Source organism: Acomys minous (genome assembly GCF_964271855.1).
Source record: "Acomys minous genome assembly, chromosome: 16".
NCBI lineage: Eukaryota > Metazoa > Chordata > Mammalia > Rodentia > Muridae > Acomys > Acomys minous.
The window spans coordinates 72723290-72741801 of record NC_140498.1 but is presented as its reverse complement, the minus strand read 5'-3'; the positions used below and the strand labels follow the sequence as shown (position 1 = coordinate 72741801).

The 18512-nt window shown below is 49.1% G+C and overlaps 1 protein-coding gene across 12 annotated transcripts in view; it reads right to left on the bottom strand.

The window, feature by feature from the left end:
- The window catches only part of CUX1 (cut like homeobox 1), a 346720-nt gene that overhangs the window by 313749 nt on the left and 14459 nt on the right, over window positions 1–18512 (bottom strand). Inside the window, exon 1 of one of the 12 annotated variants that reach the window (XM_084764543.1) lies at window positions 16843–17900. The exons of 6 other annotated variants lie outside the window; for them this stretch is intronic. In XM_084764543.1, the coding sequence (XP_084620669.1) occupies window positions 16843–17160 (318 nt within the window). In that variant the 5' untranslated portion in view covers window positions 17161–17900. Of the gene's footprint in view, window positions 1–10694; window positions 10877–16842; window positions 17901–18512 lie in introns of those variants that run through there. 5 more of the 12 variants (XM_084764548.1, XM_084764547.1, XM_084764554.1 and 2 more) reach the window with 5 other exon arrangements.

The following is an 18512-nucleotide window of genomic DNA, read 5'->3' as shown; positions in this document are numbered from 1 at the left end:
TGTGGGGAGCAATCCAGGATGCTCCAGGCGATGTATGCAGCTCTATTGGTAAAGCACTTGCTTAGCACACATGAAGCCATAGGTTACCCCCAAGACTTGGGGAGAAAACAAAAACAAAACAAACAAACAGAACAAGCACAGTGGCAAGCACCTATAATCCCAGGACTTGTTGAAAGGCTAAAGGGCAAGAGAATTATGAGTTCAACGGCCAGCCTGGGATACATACAAAACCAAATCAAAAGGCAAAACATTTTTAAATGAAATGTCACAGTGTGTAGGGATTGCCCACAATATATTGAGGGCAGACTAACAGTGAAGGTTGGGCAAAACAGTGCACATGCACGCAGCATACACAGACCACCCCGAGGCAGGCAGGCAACAGGAACTTGGTGTCTCATGCCGGTGTGCAAAGATAGACAGGCACATAAAAATATTTGTTGTTTGACCTAAGGATTTTTAACATGACAACCCAAGTCCAAGACGTTCCTGAACTTTCCAAAGCACATGGAACTGGGCTGCTTAGGGTTTCTGCCCCGGCGTAAGTTAAGGTGAAAGACGGAGAGTCACAGGCACATATTCCCAACCAGAAAGAGCCTTGGTATTTCTCTATAACTTACAGAACCTGCCAATTTCATTCACAATTTACACCAGCATCTAATTATACTGAACTGAATATTAACTGTTCTAATTGCTTAATGTTTTATTGGCTGGAGCTAAAGTATGGAAGGACAGCTGGCACAGCAAATGGGATTCTGTTTGCCATTAGAAATGAGAGCTAGGGGCACACGTCTCTCCCATACTCACATCTGCCACCCTGAGGACCAGCGTGTCTCCAGGGCATTCCTCTGGGTCCACGCCAAGCCAAGGCCACCAGGAAAAAACTCTCAGGAGTTGGATTTTAATTATGACATCTTGTTTCAGAGTGCTTTTTCCAGCCAGACACAGTGGTGCACAGTGTAATCAGCGCTCCAGAGACAGAAGCAAGAGGACTGTAGCTAGTTCGAGGCCAGCCTGATCTACGTACTGAACCCATCTCAAAAACAAACAAACAAACACCAACAAAAGCTGTGTATGATAGTGCACACTTACACCCGCAGCATTTGCAAGGCAGAGAGAAGCAGGAGGACTGCTGAAAAGTCAAGGCCAGCCTGCTGCATATATCAAGTTCTCCAGAGCAGGAGACTACATGGTGAGACTGTCTCAAAACAAAGCAAAACAAAATAAAAGCAAATCCAAACAGCATGTTTTCCCAGGGGTTAGGGACTTAGTTCAGTGGCACAGCACCTGCATGCAAGGTCCTCAGCTTCAACACAGTGAGACCCTGCGTGGGTCGGGGGGTCTTTCCCAGGCGCAGGAAATCAACACTCCCTCAGGAATGGCGAGGACATGTTTTCTCCCGCCACAGGTGAGAAAACAGCGGTTGCTTACTCAGTACCTCAGAGCCACCAAGGACACAAGCACCCTCTCACTGTTCTACTCTGTGACTGGCATTCTGACTTGAAGGCCCCAAAACTGAGATGGTAGTGGGGTATCAGGGTAGCCTTTTCTGACCCAGGCAAATCTGAAGGCAGGAAGCAACTATACCCCACAGCCCCTGGCTGATGATCTAACCAAAACCAAAGTGAAGTCCCCACGCCTGAGCCAGCCCTACAGGGTGATGGCCTACAGGAGGATCCCTTGGTGGTGTGAGCCAGCCCCACAGGGTGATGGCCTACAGGGGGATCCCTTGGTGGTGTGAGCCAGCCCTACAGGGTGATGGCCTACAGGGGGATCCCTTGGTGGTATGCAAGGCAGGTGTGCAAGAAAGGGAGGACTGTGCTCTCATCCCCAAACTGTTACCCAACTGTTTCCACAAAATCAGCTTGCCTGCAGTAGGAGTTGGGATTCGGGAGGGGTTACAGGAGGAGCCTAAGAGGTTTGTAAGGAGGAAAACCAGGCCAGGATGGAGCAGAGCACAAGCCAGGTGTTAAAATATGCACCGTGGAAAGAAGAGTCACCCAAGAGGCCCGAAGGCCAGACTCAAGTTAACGTCACTGGAGACGCAGACAATTCCACTCCTCCAAATGTACCGAGGAAACGTAAATACATACATACATTCACACAGAGGCTAGGGAGAGCGCTGTCAGTAAAGTGGTTGCTGGGTAGGTGTGAGGACCCAAGTTCAACCCCCAGCACCAAGGGCATGGGGCACAAAGCCTTGAACTCACTGGGTGCTGGGGAGGAGGAGAGTCCCTGAGGCACACTGGCCAGCAGTCTAGCCACACCTGCAACCCCACACTTAAGGTGGAGGCAAGAGGACCCCAAGTACAAGGTGACCCCTGGTTACAGTGAGTCTGGGACGAAAAGGCCAGTCTCTATGCCAAGTCAACAATACAGAAATAAGGAAAACTTCAAATTTTCTTCAAACCATCCTTCCAAAAGATATCCTTTTGTTTGTTTAACAGTTCTCAGAATGCTTTTTAAATTTTCTGAATTAACTTTTACAGCGATGGGGATGAAAACTCGGGGCCTCTTGCATGTGATACGAGTGCTTTACCAACTTCCCCCAGCCCAGAGCAACTTTTTCAAAGTGGCTGTGTACCCCTTGTGTGTGCAAGTACCACTCTCCCCTCAATAACCAAGACTGTGAATGCATCCAGGCTCCTGCATGGGCCCAAATGGAACTTCGGCCTCAGCCAGAGCTTGGAGATGGACAGGGCTCCTTCCTAAACAATAGGGCCTGTAGCAGGACACGTGGGCTGCAGCTGAGAGCGCCTGTCCAGTGCAGCCTTAAAGAATCAGTCTTCTGAGAAGATTCCCTAAGCCCCTAAACAGAAAGCAGCTCTCAAAAACACAGCTCTAGGCACCAAGGGCCACCTAGGTGCTGTGTACAGAGTAGACTTCCAGACACTTCCGGGAAGAAGGTGTCGGCAGAGTCATTCATCAAGCAGGCAGGTGAGCAAGGACAGGCTGCTGGGTCTTCCACAAATACAGCACAACCCTTCAGGGACAATTCTGCAACCCCCATCCGAGGACAGTCAACTGGTATGAGGGGATGCTGAGCAAGAAGGAGCCCCTCTTTCTCACACAAAACAAAACCTGGCAAAACGGCCATCTTTTTAGACGGGGTCTCATGTAGGCCAGGCTGGCTTTGAGCTCACTATGTAACCTGGAACTTGTGTGCCATCACACCCTGTGTGTGTGGAGCTAGGGATGGAACTAGGGCTCTGTGAGTGCTGGGTAATCGCTCAACCCATAAGCTACACCTCCAGCCAGTAAAGGGGGGTTTCTAAAGCCCGCAAACTCAGAGCTGTGTTTCAGGGTCTCACAGTTCTGCTCCCACGCACTAGGCCTTGAACCTTGTCCTCCAGCAAACAGTACCACAGGGACATCTTAACACCTGACTCCTGGCTTCTTCCCCTCGTGCACCACCTCCCTCCTCCTTTAGCTGTCTTCCCAAGTCTGGAACCTTCAAGTGCACTTGCATGCATTCGCCCTGACTCCCCAGGCAAACAGAACCCCAGCATACGGCCTCAGCTTCCTGGGCTACGGCCACTTGCTTTGGAGCTCTAGTCCTTTATGTCAACCTCATCCTCAAACAGCCTTTCCCTCCCTGGCCTGTCACTGCCTCCCTGTCTGCCTGGCCACCAGTGGCGCTATCCGAAGGAGACCCCCAAGAAGCCATGGCCAGCCAGGCAGCCCTGATGCCACTGTGGCAATGCCTGCCAGCAAGTGTCTGCCCTGATACCTGGCAGGCGCATACCCCCCACCAGTACGTACCTGACTTGCCACCAGGTATCATTATAATTAGTCACTGTAATTGAAGCTGAACACAATTAATTACATAATTTTTGAAGTGTTCAAGTTTAATTCCATTAGAATTACATCATGAAACCGGGGAATTACACAGGATTACCAACAAAAAGCAAATAGGGATGAATAAAGGAAACTCCGGGCCCACTCCCGCATGTCTGACTCACATCCAAGGCTGAAGCCCAGAGCCCATCACCACACCTGTTTTGAATAAGCCTGTGGCGCCCAGCCAGTTGAGTACCATAAGGACCCATCTCTAAAAGAGCCCATAACCTGCAACCCGAACACTGGGGACACAGGCCTGAGAAGGCTCAGTAATACAATGACACTGAAGACCATGCTCTCTCTCACAGACGCCACTCTCCAACTTCAGTATTTTTAGGGCCAAATAGCATCCTAGTAAAAAGCCACACATCTGTCCCATTTCTGTCATGGCCTCACCCAAAATGGCAAGGCTGGGTACATTCAATCTGGGATGGGCAGTGGCCTGTGCCTTTCTCCTGACCCTGGCCCTCCCTATTACCTCCTGGGAACAATGGCACCACCACACACAACCTCCCAGTTCAATTCCTTGCTGCCTGCCTTTTCTTCCTGTGGTGCACCCTTCATTTGGAAGAATATTTTGCAACGCAAATCTAAGTCTTCAACTATCTATCTTCAATTTAGAAATCAGTTGTTTCTCTAGGTCTTGGGAAACAAATACTTTCATGGGCTGTGCTACAGGCCCTGCTCCATTTGTTCCAGAACCCTAGGTGCCCATAGTGTCACTCACTTACTCACCTGTTTTCTGTCTCACCTACAAGAATGTAGGCTCCTGAGTGGCAGGAATTCCTGTGGTTCCAGAATGTAGCCCAGCCTAACACAAAGAGGCAGGATGTCCTGAATAGTGACTAAGCAAGTGGCTGGGAAAGAGGCATAGCCCGTTTTCCAGAAGCACCTGCCCTCAGCCTGATGCCCAGGGGTACTCCGTCATGAGATCTCAGCAACAGGACAGGGCTCAGTTCACACACACACACAGTCTGAGGCAGCCAGACACCAGGAGATATGCTCAGGAAGTGTGTGTAGTGCTAAAGAGGTGGGTCTGTGGGGGAAGCATGAGAGCCCAAGCCTGACACCCAGAACCCACATAAAGAGCCCGGTGTGTGAAGCACACCTACAGTGCCACTGCCAGAGAGAGGAGGGCAGGATCCCTGGCACTCGCTGTGCTCCAACCCGTGGGAGACCAAAACCCAGGGTGTATAGCAGGGCACGGTGCTGCGTGCCTTTAATCCCAGCAGAAGCAGAGGCAGGTGGTCTACACAGAGAGTTCCAGGACAGCCAAGGTTACACAAAGAAACCCTATCTTGTCTCAAAAAATAAAGAAAGAAAAATAAAAATAAAGAAAAAGGTGCATAGCATCTAAGAAATGATAGCCAAGGGTGTTAGTTTCCACATGTAAATGCGCGCGCACACACACACACACACACACACACACACACACACACACAGGAACAGCCCAAGCAGCCTGTGGAAAATACAAGTTGATTCACAAACAAAACAACAAATTATTTCACTCAAATACACTATGTTGTTTCCAAAACCAGCACACATTTTAGTGTATTTTCTCTTTATTTTTTGTTATGGTTTTTCTTTAATTTCATCATTTCGTAACAAACCACTGTCATCCCCAAACCCAGTCGAGGTCTGCAAGATGGATCACCAGGCAAAGGTGCTTGCTGCCAAGTATGACAACCACAGTCTAATCCCTGGAGCCCAAGGAGCAGAACAAAAGAACCAAATTCCAAGAGTTGTCCTCTTATCTCTACACATACACTGTGCTGTGTGCTCTCCTGTACACACAACACACATACACAAAAGAAGCAGCGGTAAAAAATGTCAAGTACATCAGGCATACAAAGTAGTAATTAATAACTTTCCTAGTCCAGAGTCACCCAGAAGCTCCATTCCCAGTAAGAAATCACCAAGAAAAATAAAATGTAGAGTGTCACTGTGACCAAGATGCTTCTCTGAGGACAGATGGCCACCCACACAGCTCTCAGAAAGTCAGTCACTGGACATCCACTACGCGCCTTCCCTTCCTTCGAGCTAAAAAGGGATCCCTTGCAGGGGTGCTGTCCTGAGGATATCTGACACCGCAGCAGGGAAGGCATCATCTTGACTTCCATAGTCTGGGAAGGAGACAGCTCTAGCCCAGGCCAACACAAGCTTAAACACTAACAGTACAAACAGCAACTCCCGTCCCAGCACTTAGGTACACAGCAGTGCCGGTCTCTCCCCAAAACTCATCCAGCATAGCTGTGTGTGCACACATCGTGCACAGACACACTGGGCAAGGACCTGGGGCAGGCGAGTTAGGAAGCAGGGCTCCTTTCAGCGCCAGATGTCTGATGAAATTTGCAAACAAGAGCGCAGTATCCTGGGTAGTGAGTGCTTCCTTCCCACTAACGAGGAAGCAGAGAAAGTATGCAGGCTAAGACGGTCACAACAGTGAATCTACCTGAGGCTGGGACTTAAGTCTCAGGCCAAGGGAAGGTTTGTCAAGGCAGATCCTGGGGGGCAACCCAAGCGGGCCACACATCACTCTCCAGCTACTAACTGAACCACACAACCCAGACCCTTCTCAGGCAGCACGTACAGGTACCCAAGACTTGAGCTTCCAGCGGCTCTCACTACACAGCAGAATCTGTACATCCTCCACAGAGCTCTGTGCAGATACCGTGGAATAAACCAAGGGCCTAGGCCGTGACCCACTAGTGCTCAGTGCCCAGGAAATGAGAGCTGGAAGTGGGGAAAAAATAAACTCCCCTGCCCTGTCACCAGCAGACATCGGCTGGCTACAGTTACGGATTCCATCCTGTGAGCAGCCTGCCCCTTCCCTTCTCTTTCCTTTCACAGCATGCGAGCCCCCTGGATCCAGAGCTGGGAAAGTTAAAGTGAGGGGCATGAGGGTATACCAAGTTCAAACTGAATCTTGGGTTCAATCCCTAGCATTTCAAAAATAAGATCTGCAAGTAAAGAAACTTTTACTCACTCCATCTCCAACAAAAATAGACTGGTCTTCTCATGTACTTTCTCCTCTGTATGTTTCTCCTTGTCCCTTTCCCTGTGTCTGTCTGTCTGTCTGTCTGTCTGTCTGTCTGTCTGTCTCTCTCTCTCTCTCTCTCTCTCTCTCTCTCTCTCTCTGTCCCCGCCACCCCCTCCCTCCCTTTTGCTGTCCCCCTGTCCTTGGTACTAGGTATTGAACCCTGGGCCTCTCACACGTTAGGCAAGAGCTCTATGCTGAACTCCATCCCTAGCTCACAATTTTGCAGAATTCTCAAGCATTAAACAAAGCCCCGCCCCCCCAAATCTACCATAGGCTTCAAACTCTGGGTCTCAACCTATCTATCTCCCTCCTCAGCACCAACTTTTGCCCAGACATTGAACACAGGAGCCACCCCCCCACCTCAAAAAAAAAAAAAAACCCTCCTGAGGAAATGGAGCCTCTTCCCTTTGCTGGCCCACTCCTTGCACTGTGCCCCTGCAGCAGCAGTCCACACCTGCTACTGGCCCATCATGCTCCTCTCAGACCCCACCTGCTACCCTTGCTTCCCAGATCCATGCAAATGTTTGCTTCTACAGCCAGACAATGATGTCACCCCCACAGAAATAGCCTGGGGAGTGCTTTCTTGGAGTAATGAAAAAGCAGAGAAAGTGTGGCTATGAAGACCGCTACTGTGAACCAAGGACAGCCGCCTGCCTGGCGCACCAGAGCTTCTGGGGAATGGCCTGCGACAACACATTCCTGGGGCCCACACCCCCAAACCTGAGCACCTCTAGCTCCAGGCTCGCACTGACATTTGCTGGGTTCTAACAACTAGACAGCTAGTGCGTTCCCCACTCCTCCCTTTCAGGCTGCAGGTAGACTTGACAACAAGCCTCCAGCCTAAAACGTTTCCTTCCGATTTTATTTTCTAAGTAGATTTTTAGGGAGCTGGAGACATGGCTCACTTAGTAATGCTTGCCTAACATACATGATGTCATGGGTTCCATCCCCAGCACTGGAGGCTAAAGAAACTAACATGGATTTGAACCAGCATGTACATAAGAACATTTAATGAGCGGGAATACTAATCAAGCATATTCCTTCACTAGGTTTCCAAGTACAGTCATTTTAATAGAACTGCCCTACCAGATATTCAGCTGGAATGTGTAGTTCAGTGGTAGAGTGTTTGCCTAGCATGGGCAAGGCCCAGGGTTCAATTCCCAGCATGGAAAGGGGTAGGGGTCAACTTTGCATTCTAAAATTAAGTAGTTGAGAGTCCCCAACAGAGCATGGAAAGGCCAACCCAAGAGAGGCCACAGCCCTCAGGCAGAGCTATCCAACTGTGTACAGTCCTAGGAGAGTGTGACAGATAGTACACATGGAACCTAAAGTGGACAACAGGTGCCTGACAAGTCAGGCTAGCTGGATGCTGCTCCAGCAACCAAGCGGCACAGACACTGATGGAGGAAATTAGCACTTGGAAGCGAGCCCCAGAGCCCCCCAGCCACCCACTAACCGTTTTCTCAGGAAGCCCCCACCCCCATACTTGGCGTTCCTCGACCACTCCCCACAAATGCATTTTTGTGACCTTCCCGCAGGCCCAGGCACACTGTCAAAGCCTCCTCCTCCTCCTCCTCCTCCTCCTCCTCCTCCTCCTCCTCCTCCTCCTCCTGCCATTCCGTCCGCTTCCTCCCAGAGGGAGTCCGCCTCTCCTCCAGGCGGGAAGGAATGCATGCAATCAGGCTGAATCCTCAGATGAATGTCCAGAGGCTTCACAGGAGAATGTCCACAGCCCAGTAAGATTCTGGGTTTGCTTCTGCAGAGCTGAAAGGTTTGAATAGGGTGAAGACAGACATCCATCAGGAGTTCTGTCTGCCAGCCTGGGGAATGTGGTCTCCCTTCCATGCCAGAGGGAGCCGCTGTGGGTGTTTACGGACAGGCACAACATGATGAAATCAATGGTTTGAGAAGATTCATCTGGCAGCCCTGTCTGTCACGGATTTCAACCTGTTTCAGATGGACAATTTTGAAACAAGCAAAGATTACAAACTCAGGTTGTGTGCACTAGAAAAGACAAAATCTCACCAGCAATAAACAACTCCCCGAACTGTGTGTGTGCGCACACACAAAGATTTCATTAAAGTATCATCAAACTGTGGGATGACAGCATAATTACATACCAACATAAAGCCATGTAAAACAATTGCAAGGCACTTCTACCTCCCCTGACAATGACCTTCAGCCATAACTGGCAATGTCCTTCCTTGCCCAATCCCACGTCGTGCTGACAAGCCCATACCAGGGTTGAGGGCAGTAGTGGACAGGAGTGGAGAATTCTCGAGAGGCAATTCCTTCCCTCTAGGATGGCCAGGTGACACTGTACCACAGCACGGCAGAGGCGGATAAGGCGCCCAGCCCCAGCATAGGTCCCTGTGCTCCTTGCAGAGACTGCGGGACCTCCGCACCTGAAAGAGGCATCTTGCAGCAGCCAGGCTTCCTGTCTGGCTCCAGGATTCCCACACTTGCCTACCGAGCAGAAACATGATCCCAACTTGAACCTGTCTCCCACTTGGCTGGGAGATATGAGAGCACGGGCTGTTGCGAAAGCAAGAAACTGAGGTAAAACTGAAATACGCAAGTCAGTGAGTGAGCATTCAGGCACTGGCTCCCGCGGCCATGATTTTCTGGTCCAAAGCCTCGCAGTTGTGACAAAGAAAGTAACTACAGCCCTGTTTGGAATTTAAGGTCTGTGTGCTGGGACACATAGTTTTTTGGTTTGGGGTTTTTGGGGTCTCCCCCACCCCCTTCCCCCGCGTGGGCTGCTCTTGGTGAAGGCAGTCCAAATCAGTAGAATATGGAATCACACCAGTTCAGGGTCTAGGCCATCTAGCATGGAGAAAAACCAGACAGGAAAGAGCACAAGCCTGCAGCTGAGGTTCCCCTAGAACCACAGCCCTTGGGAGGTAGAAGCAGGAAGATCAGGAGTTGAGAGGCATTCTTGGCTATACAGTCAGCCTGGAACCCTGTCTCAAAGCATAAAATGGCTAGTTATGACAGTACGCTCTGCTGATATCTGCTGAAGACGCGGAGGTAAGAGGATCAAAATATAAAAGACAAATTGTGCCAGAAAGATAGCTTAGCAGGTAAAAAAAAAAAGTCCTTGTCATGGAAGCCTAAAGACCTGAGTTTGATCCCAGAACCCACACACCCACAGATAAAAGAGAAAGCTAACCCCTGAAAGATGTACTCTAACCTACGCACGCACGCACGCACGCACGCGCGCACACACACACACACACACATACACACACACACACACACACACACACACACACACACACACACGCCGATAGGCACATTTCACACATTTTAACAATAAAAAAGAGTTAAGCAACAACAATTTTTAAATATATTTGTTTAACTAGTATCTGTCATGCCTTATAAAGTGACGCAAGAAAATGACGATGAGAGCAAAGGAATGTAGCTGTCTCCAAGGGAAAAAAAAACAAAATCATTTCCAAACCTCATCAATAAAAAAAAAAAAAAGTTGTAATGTCCAATTCCCTCAAGTTGTAATTTAAATTTTCATTTACATCTTACCTTCTAAAAATTTCAAAATAATGAAGTTCCACAAATACTTAGTTTAAAACAAAAACAGTTGTCATAACCCTGAAGATGACAGACCTGGCAGGGCAGGAGCAGGGTAAGAAATGACAGGCAAAGGTGACAGTCCTTGGGGCTACCTTGAGAAGGCTAAGGGCGGCTCCACGTAGCCCATCCTTACTCAACTGCCCCAGGCCTTGCTGAGCCTCCCAGCTCTGGGCTCTCAAAAAATGAGTTTGCCTTCCAGGCCCAGAGAGATGGTTCAGCCACTCACCACCAAGCCTGACCACCTGAGTTTCATCTCTGGGAGCCGCATGGCGGAAAGACCTCCATTCCAAGCTGTCCTGTGCCCTGACCTCTTACACACAGGCACAACGAATAAATGTAACTTTTAAACAATAGTTTGCCTTCTATGTCATTTATTAACTTAAAACTCTCTCTCTCTCTCTCTCTCTCTCTCTCTCTCTCTCTCTCTCTCTCTCTCTGTGTGTGTGTGTGTGTGTGTGTGTGTGTGTGTGTTATATAGCGCCTGTGTGTACAGGCATTCAATCCAGAGGCAGAGGGAAGAAGGCAGGTGTCTCTCGCTCTCCCTCTCCAGCTTATTTTTGGAGACAGATCTCTCACTGAGCCAGAGGCTTATGTCTAGGCTAGGCTCACTGGGGAGCCCTGGGGATCAGCCAGTCGCCTCCCCCACCACCTGGAGTTCCAGGTATGCTCCCCAGGCCCTATTTCTAAGTAGCTGCTAAGGATTTAAACTAGGTTCCCTTGGCTTTCACAGCCAGTGCTCTTCCTCACTGAACCACCTCCCATTTTACTAACTTTCATCAAATCATACTTAACAGAGTCAACAGGAGGGAACATGGCAGTAAACCAAAGGACTCAGAGGTCCCAAAGAACAATCTAGTAGTGGCACTTAAGATGAGTTCACATGCTTTTGAATCTTTAAAACATCAAACTATGTTAGAAAACAAACATCATAATTTATTAGGGAGGAAAACCCAACTGAAAGAACACTACCTTGCTTACAAGACAGCAAGTGGCAAGAAGCTCTTGGGCTGTGGGTTTGGTTTATGGGTTTTTTGTTTTGTTTTGTTTTGTTCTGTTTTGTTTTGTTTTGTTTTTCCACTCAGGGTCTCACTTAGCTCAGGCTGCCCTCAAACTCTATGTATTCATCCCTCATCTACCTCTCCAGTACTGGGATTTACAGGTGTAAATGGTGTTGGGTGTGGAGCCTCCAGCCTGGTGCACAGCAGCAGGCTCTCCGCACTACCCCCTCGGTCGTGATTTTATTTTGTTCATATGCCCGGTGGAAAGGATCTGAGAGCCTCTTCCATCTTTAAAAAAAAAAAAAGCTGTCAACGCCCAAATACATTTTAATGACAGTATGAACGGCATTCCGACGTTCCACATTTTGCAATATTCACTTAAGAAAAGAGCTAATTTGTCCATTTGTCTCTCCCTTAACCAAACTGGTGATGCCTTGCAAGCAATCATAGGCAACTCTTTACAATGTTAACTGCGTTTCCTTATTGAGCAAGTACGGCGACAGCTCTGCAGCGTCACTCAAGGTAATGTGAAAAAGAACCAGCTACTTGGCAGTTCAGAGTTTAAGCTCTGGTAATTTCCTCCAGCACTGACTGCATAAATCAAACACTCGAGAGCATCCCCGATTTCAAACAAGGGTGAACAGAGGCAGCCTGGGCTGCAGACTCAGGGGTCTTGGAAAAGTGTGGCCTGCTTCCCCCCACTTTGCTTCAAGGACGCTGTGACGGAAGGACATAGGACCTGGCCGCTTTTACTCCATGTGAATCTCCTGCACGGCTACTGCTTCCTGGTTCTGCAGCGTGTCTTCCCGGTGGCCTCCTGTCTGATTACCTTTCCTCTCATAGAAAGACAACTCCTCCAACCCCACATCCTCTTACCCCATTTCCCATGGCCCAAGGCTCTATTAAACACAAAAATCCTGCCAAAGGCTTGGGGCCTCCAACAGTAAGGGAAAATTTCAGATGAAAATGAAGAAATTGACATCTTTTCTTTACTGTAACTTTTTTTCAGTTGCTGGGGATGGAAGCTTTTGATTCTCATATGCTAGGCAATCCATCTACCTGCCACCCACAGCCCTAGAAGTCTTCTGTTTGTTTGTCTGTTTTTCAGACAGGGTCTCACTTGAGCTCACTATACAGACGGGGCTGGCCACACACTCAGAGACTTACCTGCTTTAGACTTCAGAGTGCTGGGACTAAAGTTGTGTGCCATTATGACAGGCATAGCCTTAAAAATCTTGAAGAGGTTTACAACAAACTAGGCATCTTTCAAACAGCCCTGCTCATCCTCAGATTTTATTTTCTTTTTTAAACCATGGCATTTAATGTGAACCAGGTGTACCATAGCACTTTTTAGGGACTCAGAAGCATTCTGGGCACAGCACTATTGAGGCCAATAACACAGGTTCCCTCAATCTCAGGTCCCTTCCTGCAAGGACACTCCTTTTGCTGGCCAAAAAAAATTAAAACTCTGTTCACCAACTTTCTCAGAACCCAGCGTAAAAAGAGAGACAGGGCAAACTAAGCACAGCGGTCCATGTCATAATGTTAACATTTGGGGGGGGGGGGGAGCAGGAGGAATGCTGTGAATTTGAGGTCAGCTTGCACTATAAAGATCCTACCAATAAATTATTTTAAAAGCGGGACCCAACACAACTAAGGAAAGCCAAAAATGTGAGCAAGACCAACAACTCCAAATGATCCTTAGAAAAATCCAGTAACTACACACACAGGAGAAGCTGACTTGAAACAGACAGAAACCAAAGCCACCAAGTGGCTTTCAGGAGCACACCCTAAAAACTGAAACAGAAAAATGTCAAACAGTTCAGGGAACTCTGGCACTGCTATGTTAGTGAAATACACCCTGGACCAAGTTAATTTCCTTAAGGCGTTCAATGAAAGATTCTATCATTACATGTAGAAGTTTTAGGCAAAGTATCTTGTCCCTGAACTTAAATCACCATCAAGCCATCATACTATGTAAGCATACGCTCGGATTAAAATAAAATAAAGTCATGGCTGAACCAAAAGTAGTAATGTGTACCTTTAATCCCAGCACTCAGTAAACTAAAGCAGGCAGATCTCTGAGTTTGAGGCCAACCCGCTCTGAGTTCCAGGACAGCTAGGGCTATGCAGAGACACCTTTGGGGGGGGGGGGAACGGGACACTTGATCAATTACTACCTCTGAGATCCTTTTTCTCTCAGACATGACTAGGATGTCCAGGTGAACAGTAAAGTGGGACAAGGAAAGGCCAACAAAATGAATAACCACTAGCAGTAAGTGTCCCTCCATTTGGCTACTCCGGTCAGACTCCTGTTCAAGAGTCCAAGAGCCCCACCTGTTTCCAATTAGATACCAGAATTGCTCGAGTGTTTAAACTACATTTGGTTGCTACTTACACCAAACAAGTCTTCCAGGTTTTTTTTTTTTGAATGGTTAAAATATGTTAAAATAAGATTAAAGGTCTGGTTTAAACAATCAGAGGCAGGGGAATTTCAACTGAAACCAAAACTATCTCTCAGCAGCAGCAATAACCCAGAGCTTCAGACAAAACAAAAAGACGAGGGAGAGACATTCTGCCACTGACAATGACTAATAAAAATCAGACTTTTCTTGGGAAGGGCAAATGTACTTTAAAACTATGTAATAAATTTAAAATAATTCCTATAGTCACTTACGAGCCAATATATCACAATAGCTTACTACAGCGACTTGATGGGGCATTTGTGTTATGGACCAGCAAGATACGTGAAATTTTCGTAAACGATAAAAGGAACCAAGAGAAAGAATGGAGCCTAGCTCTGAAAGATTTTTCATATGGTGAAATTTCTCCTAAAACAACAGACAATTTTCTCCTAACTAATCTGTCTTTCCTTCATTTCACTACGGGATAGAGACAAACATAGGACTTCTGTCCCTGGCCTTGCTTTTTCTACAACCTCGAGAAAAGCCCTGACCATCGATAAGCTTCCTTAACTATCAACTGAGAAGGGACTTTTAAAACTACCGAATGTCTGAGGCTCAGTGGGGTTGCACAGACTGCAGGTCAGCCGATGGATTGGGAGAGGATAATTTTTGGGAAGACAGAGCTGTTTGTTCCCCTATCCGACTTAGACCTGAGTATTGTCAGAAGACACAGGCCAAACAATTTCCATGCACCCAACTGCATCAAGAACTACTGCATTTATTTCATCCTTGCACGAATTTGTGCCTCTAAAAAAAAAAAAAAAAAAAGTACGGGTTTCACCCAGGCAAAAGCTTTGAGCAACTGATAATAACCCTCCCCACACCCAGTCTCTTAAGCCACCCATATTAAAAGAACCAAGAAAGAAAAAAACCAGGAGTGCCCTGCATCATTTGTTCCTCCATTACCTTACCAAAGGCAGTAGGCAAGAGATTTTAATTGAAATTACCATACTTACTACAAGGAGCAGTATTGGGCTCCTGGAAATATATACACACACACACACACACACACACACACACACACACACACACACACGAACACTTCCATACATTTAGAAAACAAAAACAACCAGAAAATAGACTAAGAGCAAAAACTGAATTCATTTTCTGATTTGGGGAGAGAACATTTTCAAAGTTCACTTTTGCAGAGGATTCTCAAAAAAAGAACGGGTTACACTACAGTGAACGCACCCCCCCCAAAGAGATACACCCACAGGCAGGCCTCATGCCTCCAAATAGTCAGGGTTCCACTAATCCAAAAACAAGTTACAAGAGTTAAAATATACCTCTTTTCAAACATGTACTTAAAAGATAAAGTTATACAATGGTGTTTTTCTTATTTTTAAAAAAAAAAGGTTGGTTTTTACAAGTCTGGGACAGGATCAAAACTTGTTCAACTCGTCTTAGCAACACCAGGGCACGCTAACTTCCCGAAGGACGAGCCTTGGTTGGGGATGAGAAACTAAAACAGGCCAGTTTTCAGAAACTCTCTCCAGGGGCAGACATCCACTCCGAGTTCCCGGGGTGGTCCTAAGGCTCAGGAAGCAGGGACCAGGAGCACAGTCCTCTGGGCGCTGGAGCAGTGTTTAGTCCAGCTGCATTTACCTAAGGCACGCCACTCCAGAGAGACTGAGCGAAGACCTACACCCCACCTTCCCGGTATCCCAAAGAATTCCCACCCAGGTCTCCAGGTCCCCACAGGTGACAACAGAGCAACCTCCAGGAGATGCCAGTTCAGAATCCCTGGAGCGGCTTCCACATAGACAAAGGAGCAATCCAGACTCGCACTTGACCTTTGGCATTCCCAGTTCAAATAAGGCTTTCAAACTTGCCATCCAGTGACACAGTTGAAACCACCTAAGGCCAAATCGTTATCTACCAAAAGGCAATAGGCTCTGTGACAAGAACAGTGCTTAACAAAGGGTTTTGTTTGTGGGAGTTTTAAGATCCACATAAAGTTCTTGCGTGTCAACCATAAGGGAAACTTTCAATGAAGCCATTTGTTTATGCCCTCAAGATGACCGCCCCCCAAGGCTAATCAATGTGGAGGTGACGGAGCACACGACATTAATATACACCAAGTTCATAAAGTCTAACAATTCTCAAGAAACCAAATCATTTTTCTGGCCTTCTTTGGGAATGCTTAATAAAGGAACTTTACTGATATTAAACTAGGATGTCACAGGGGGGGGTGAATATTAAGGTTTGTTTCTTAATATTCCACAACGGGTTTTACAGTAAGCACAGGAATTAAATTATGGTAAAAGGGAGCTATTTTTACTAAAATAGGGTAGACCAATTAATCAAAAAAATGCCATCCGGCTGTGTTCATTATATTCAGGAATCTAATTTACACAATAGACTATGGAGTAATCCATTTTAGTCAATAAATACTCAAACTTCTTTAAGTTTTAATCTTATCAGCAATACATATTTCACATAGTCTTCCTAGTTAAGAGAGAAATGGGAGGAAATTTCATAACGAGGGTGAGTCCGCCTTAACGTTCTCACGTAGGCAAGGGCAGAAAAAGCAAGCACAATTAAAGTTGTTTCGCTCCTCTTATGCTGTGTTTTAATCCAATCGGCTTCGTTCCCTACAGGCCTACTTGTGGAGTTCGTTTGTTTCAGACTCCGAAGGGTGTTGTGGGTTAATAAATATCACCAGTCCTCCGGGTTAGGAAAGTTCACCCAAGTTCACGTTCAAGCACACTTTAGAGTTGGGAGCAAAGGCGGTTCCCTGGAGATGTTATGGAACATCTCTCACACTCATTCACACACACACACACACACACACACACACACACACACACACACAGTGCAAAACTGCTGCTACGGACCAGAAGACTGTCCCCCTCTGTCCCTCTCCCGTGTCCCCAAAAACCAAAGCTCTCAGGGCTCATTTGCCGCTCACCTTCAACTTGGCGCCGGCTACGCACAACATCCACCTGGCAGAATCCCGGGGCTGTCCAGGCGCAGCGAACGCGGAGCTAGCACTAGCAGGGAGGACCCCGAGGGCGAGCAGCTGATTCAGATGAGGGGTGGCAGGCAGGGTAGCATCCTCTGGGCACGCAGGCAACTCCGCCGCGGATTGGGAAGCCCCGGTACCATCCCCTCGAGGCGATGGGGAACCACAATCAGTCTCCGCACAGTCCAGTGGGGGCCCCGGGGCTTTGCTTTCGAGAACCGGGCTGGAGAAGGCAGCTTGGAGCGGACCTGCGGCGCGCTCCATAGCTCCAGGGGCCCCTTTGCAGAGAGGACAGAACACACCCCTCCGCGAAAGAGAGTGAGGGGCTGGAGTGATGCAAGCGACGGGTCACCGAGGGGGGAGCCCTGGAAGTCCCTGAGAAGAGCAGCTGAGTCTGTCTGCACCGTTCGGTGACCCAGGAGAAAAAGCGCCCCGAGACCGGGTCACGCAAGGGCCTGCGCTCGGAGGAAAGTTGCAGTCTTCCTCCAGCACCTTCCCTCTCCTCCGGGGCCGATCCCACACACTGCGCGACCCACCGGCGTCCCCCGCAAGCCAACTTTTCCCCTCCGAAAGCTTCCCCCACAACCCCTTCCCGGGGAAGTCCCCGGGCGCAGGAAAAGGGGACAGATCCAGCTCCGCAGTCACTTTCACGCAGCAGACACACAAAAGAGCGCGGGGCTTGCGGGTTGGCCCCGGGACGTAAACAAACGGGGTGGGGGGAGGGACCCGCCACACTGGGAAGCCGGTCCCCGGGTCGGGTCGACACCGGTTGACAATCCCTTACGGGAGTAGTGGAAAGAGGAAAGGTGGCGGCGGCTGGGCCCTAGGGGAGCGACCGAGGAGCTGCCGGGAGCTCCAAGCCACCCGCCGCCTCCACGACAAGGAGCCACCCGCCAGCCTGGCCGTCGCCGCCGCCGCCAGCCGCCGGTGGCCGATCTGACCCTCCCCCGGAGCCGGCGGCACCACAGCGCCACCAGCTCCAGCTCCGCCGCGCCGGCGGGGCAGTGGCGGCGGCGGCGGCGGTCCGCGACTCTCTCCTCTAGGAGACAGAGGAAAGAGAGAGACAGAGAGAGAGACAGGCGCTTCACCCCCCACCAGCAACTCCCCACAAACTTTCCCCGGGAATACGCCGGGGCTGAGCCCGGGGGAGAAGGAAGGACGTGACTGGCGGGGGGCGACTAGCGTCCCGCAGCTCCCCTTCTTTGCAACCCCGCCACCCCACCAGAGCCACCCCGTGGCGCGTCCCCCTCTTTAGCGCGCGAGTTTCCCACTGAGCCCCCGTGTGGGGGGGGACGACCGCCGCTCCCCCCCTCCTTTCCGCCGGGGTCCCGCGACAACGACAGCGCGCGGGGTCGGCGGCGACGAGGATGATGATGATGATGATGGCGATGATGGTGGGGGAGGAAGACACCCTCCGGGGTTGAAGGGGGCAGACACCGGGGGGCAAAGATGTTGGTGGCGGCTGGCGGCTCCGGCGCCATCTTGGGCTGATCGATGAATTGAACAAAGAGGATCAATTTCTGATCAAGCCGAGTGATCAATGAGAGCCGGGGAGCCCGAGGGACTCGTCGCCGACTCGGCCCCGCTCTTCTCCCGGCACCCCCCTCCTGCTTTCC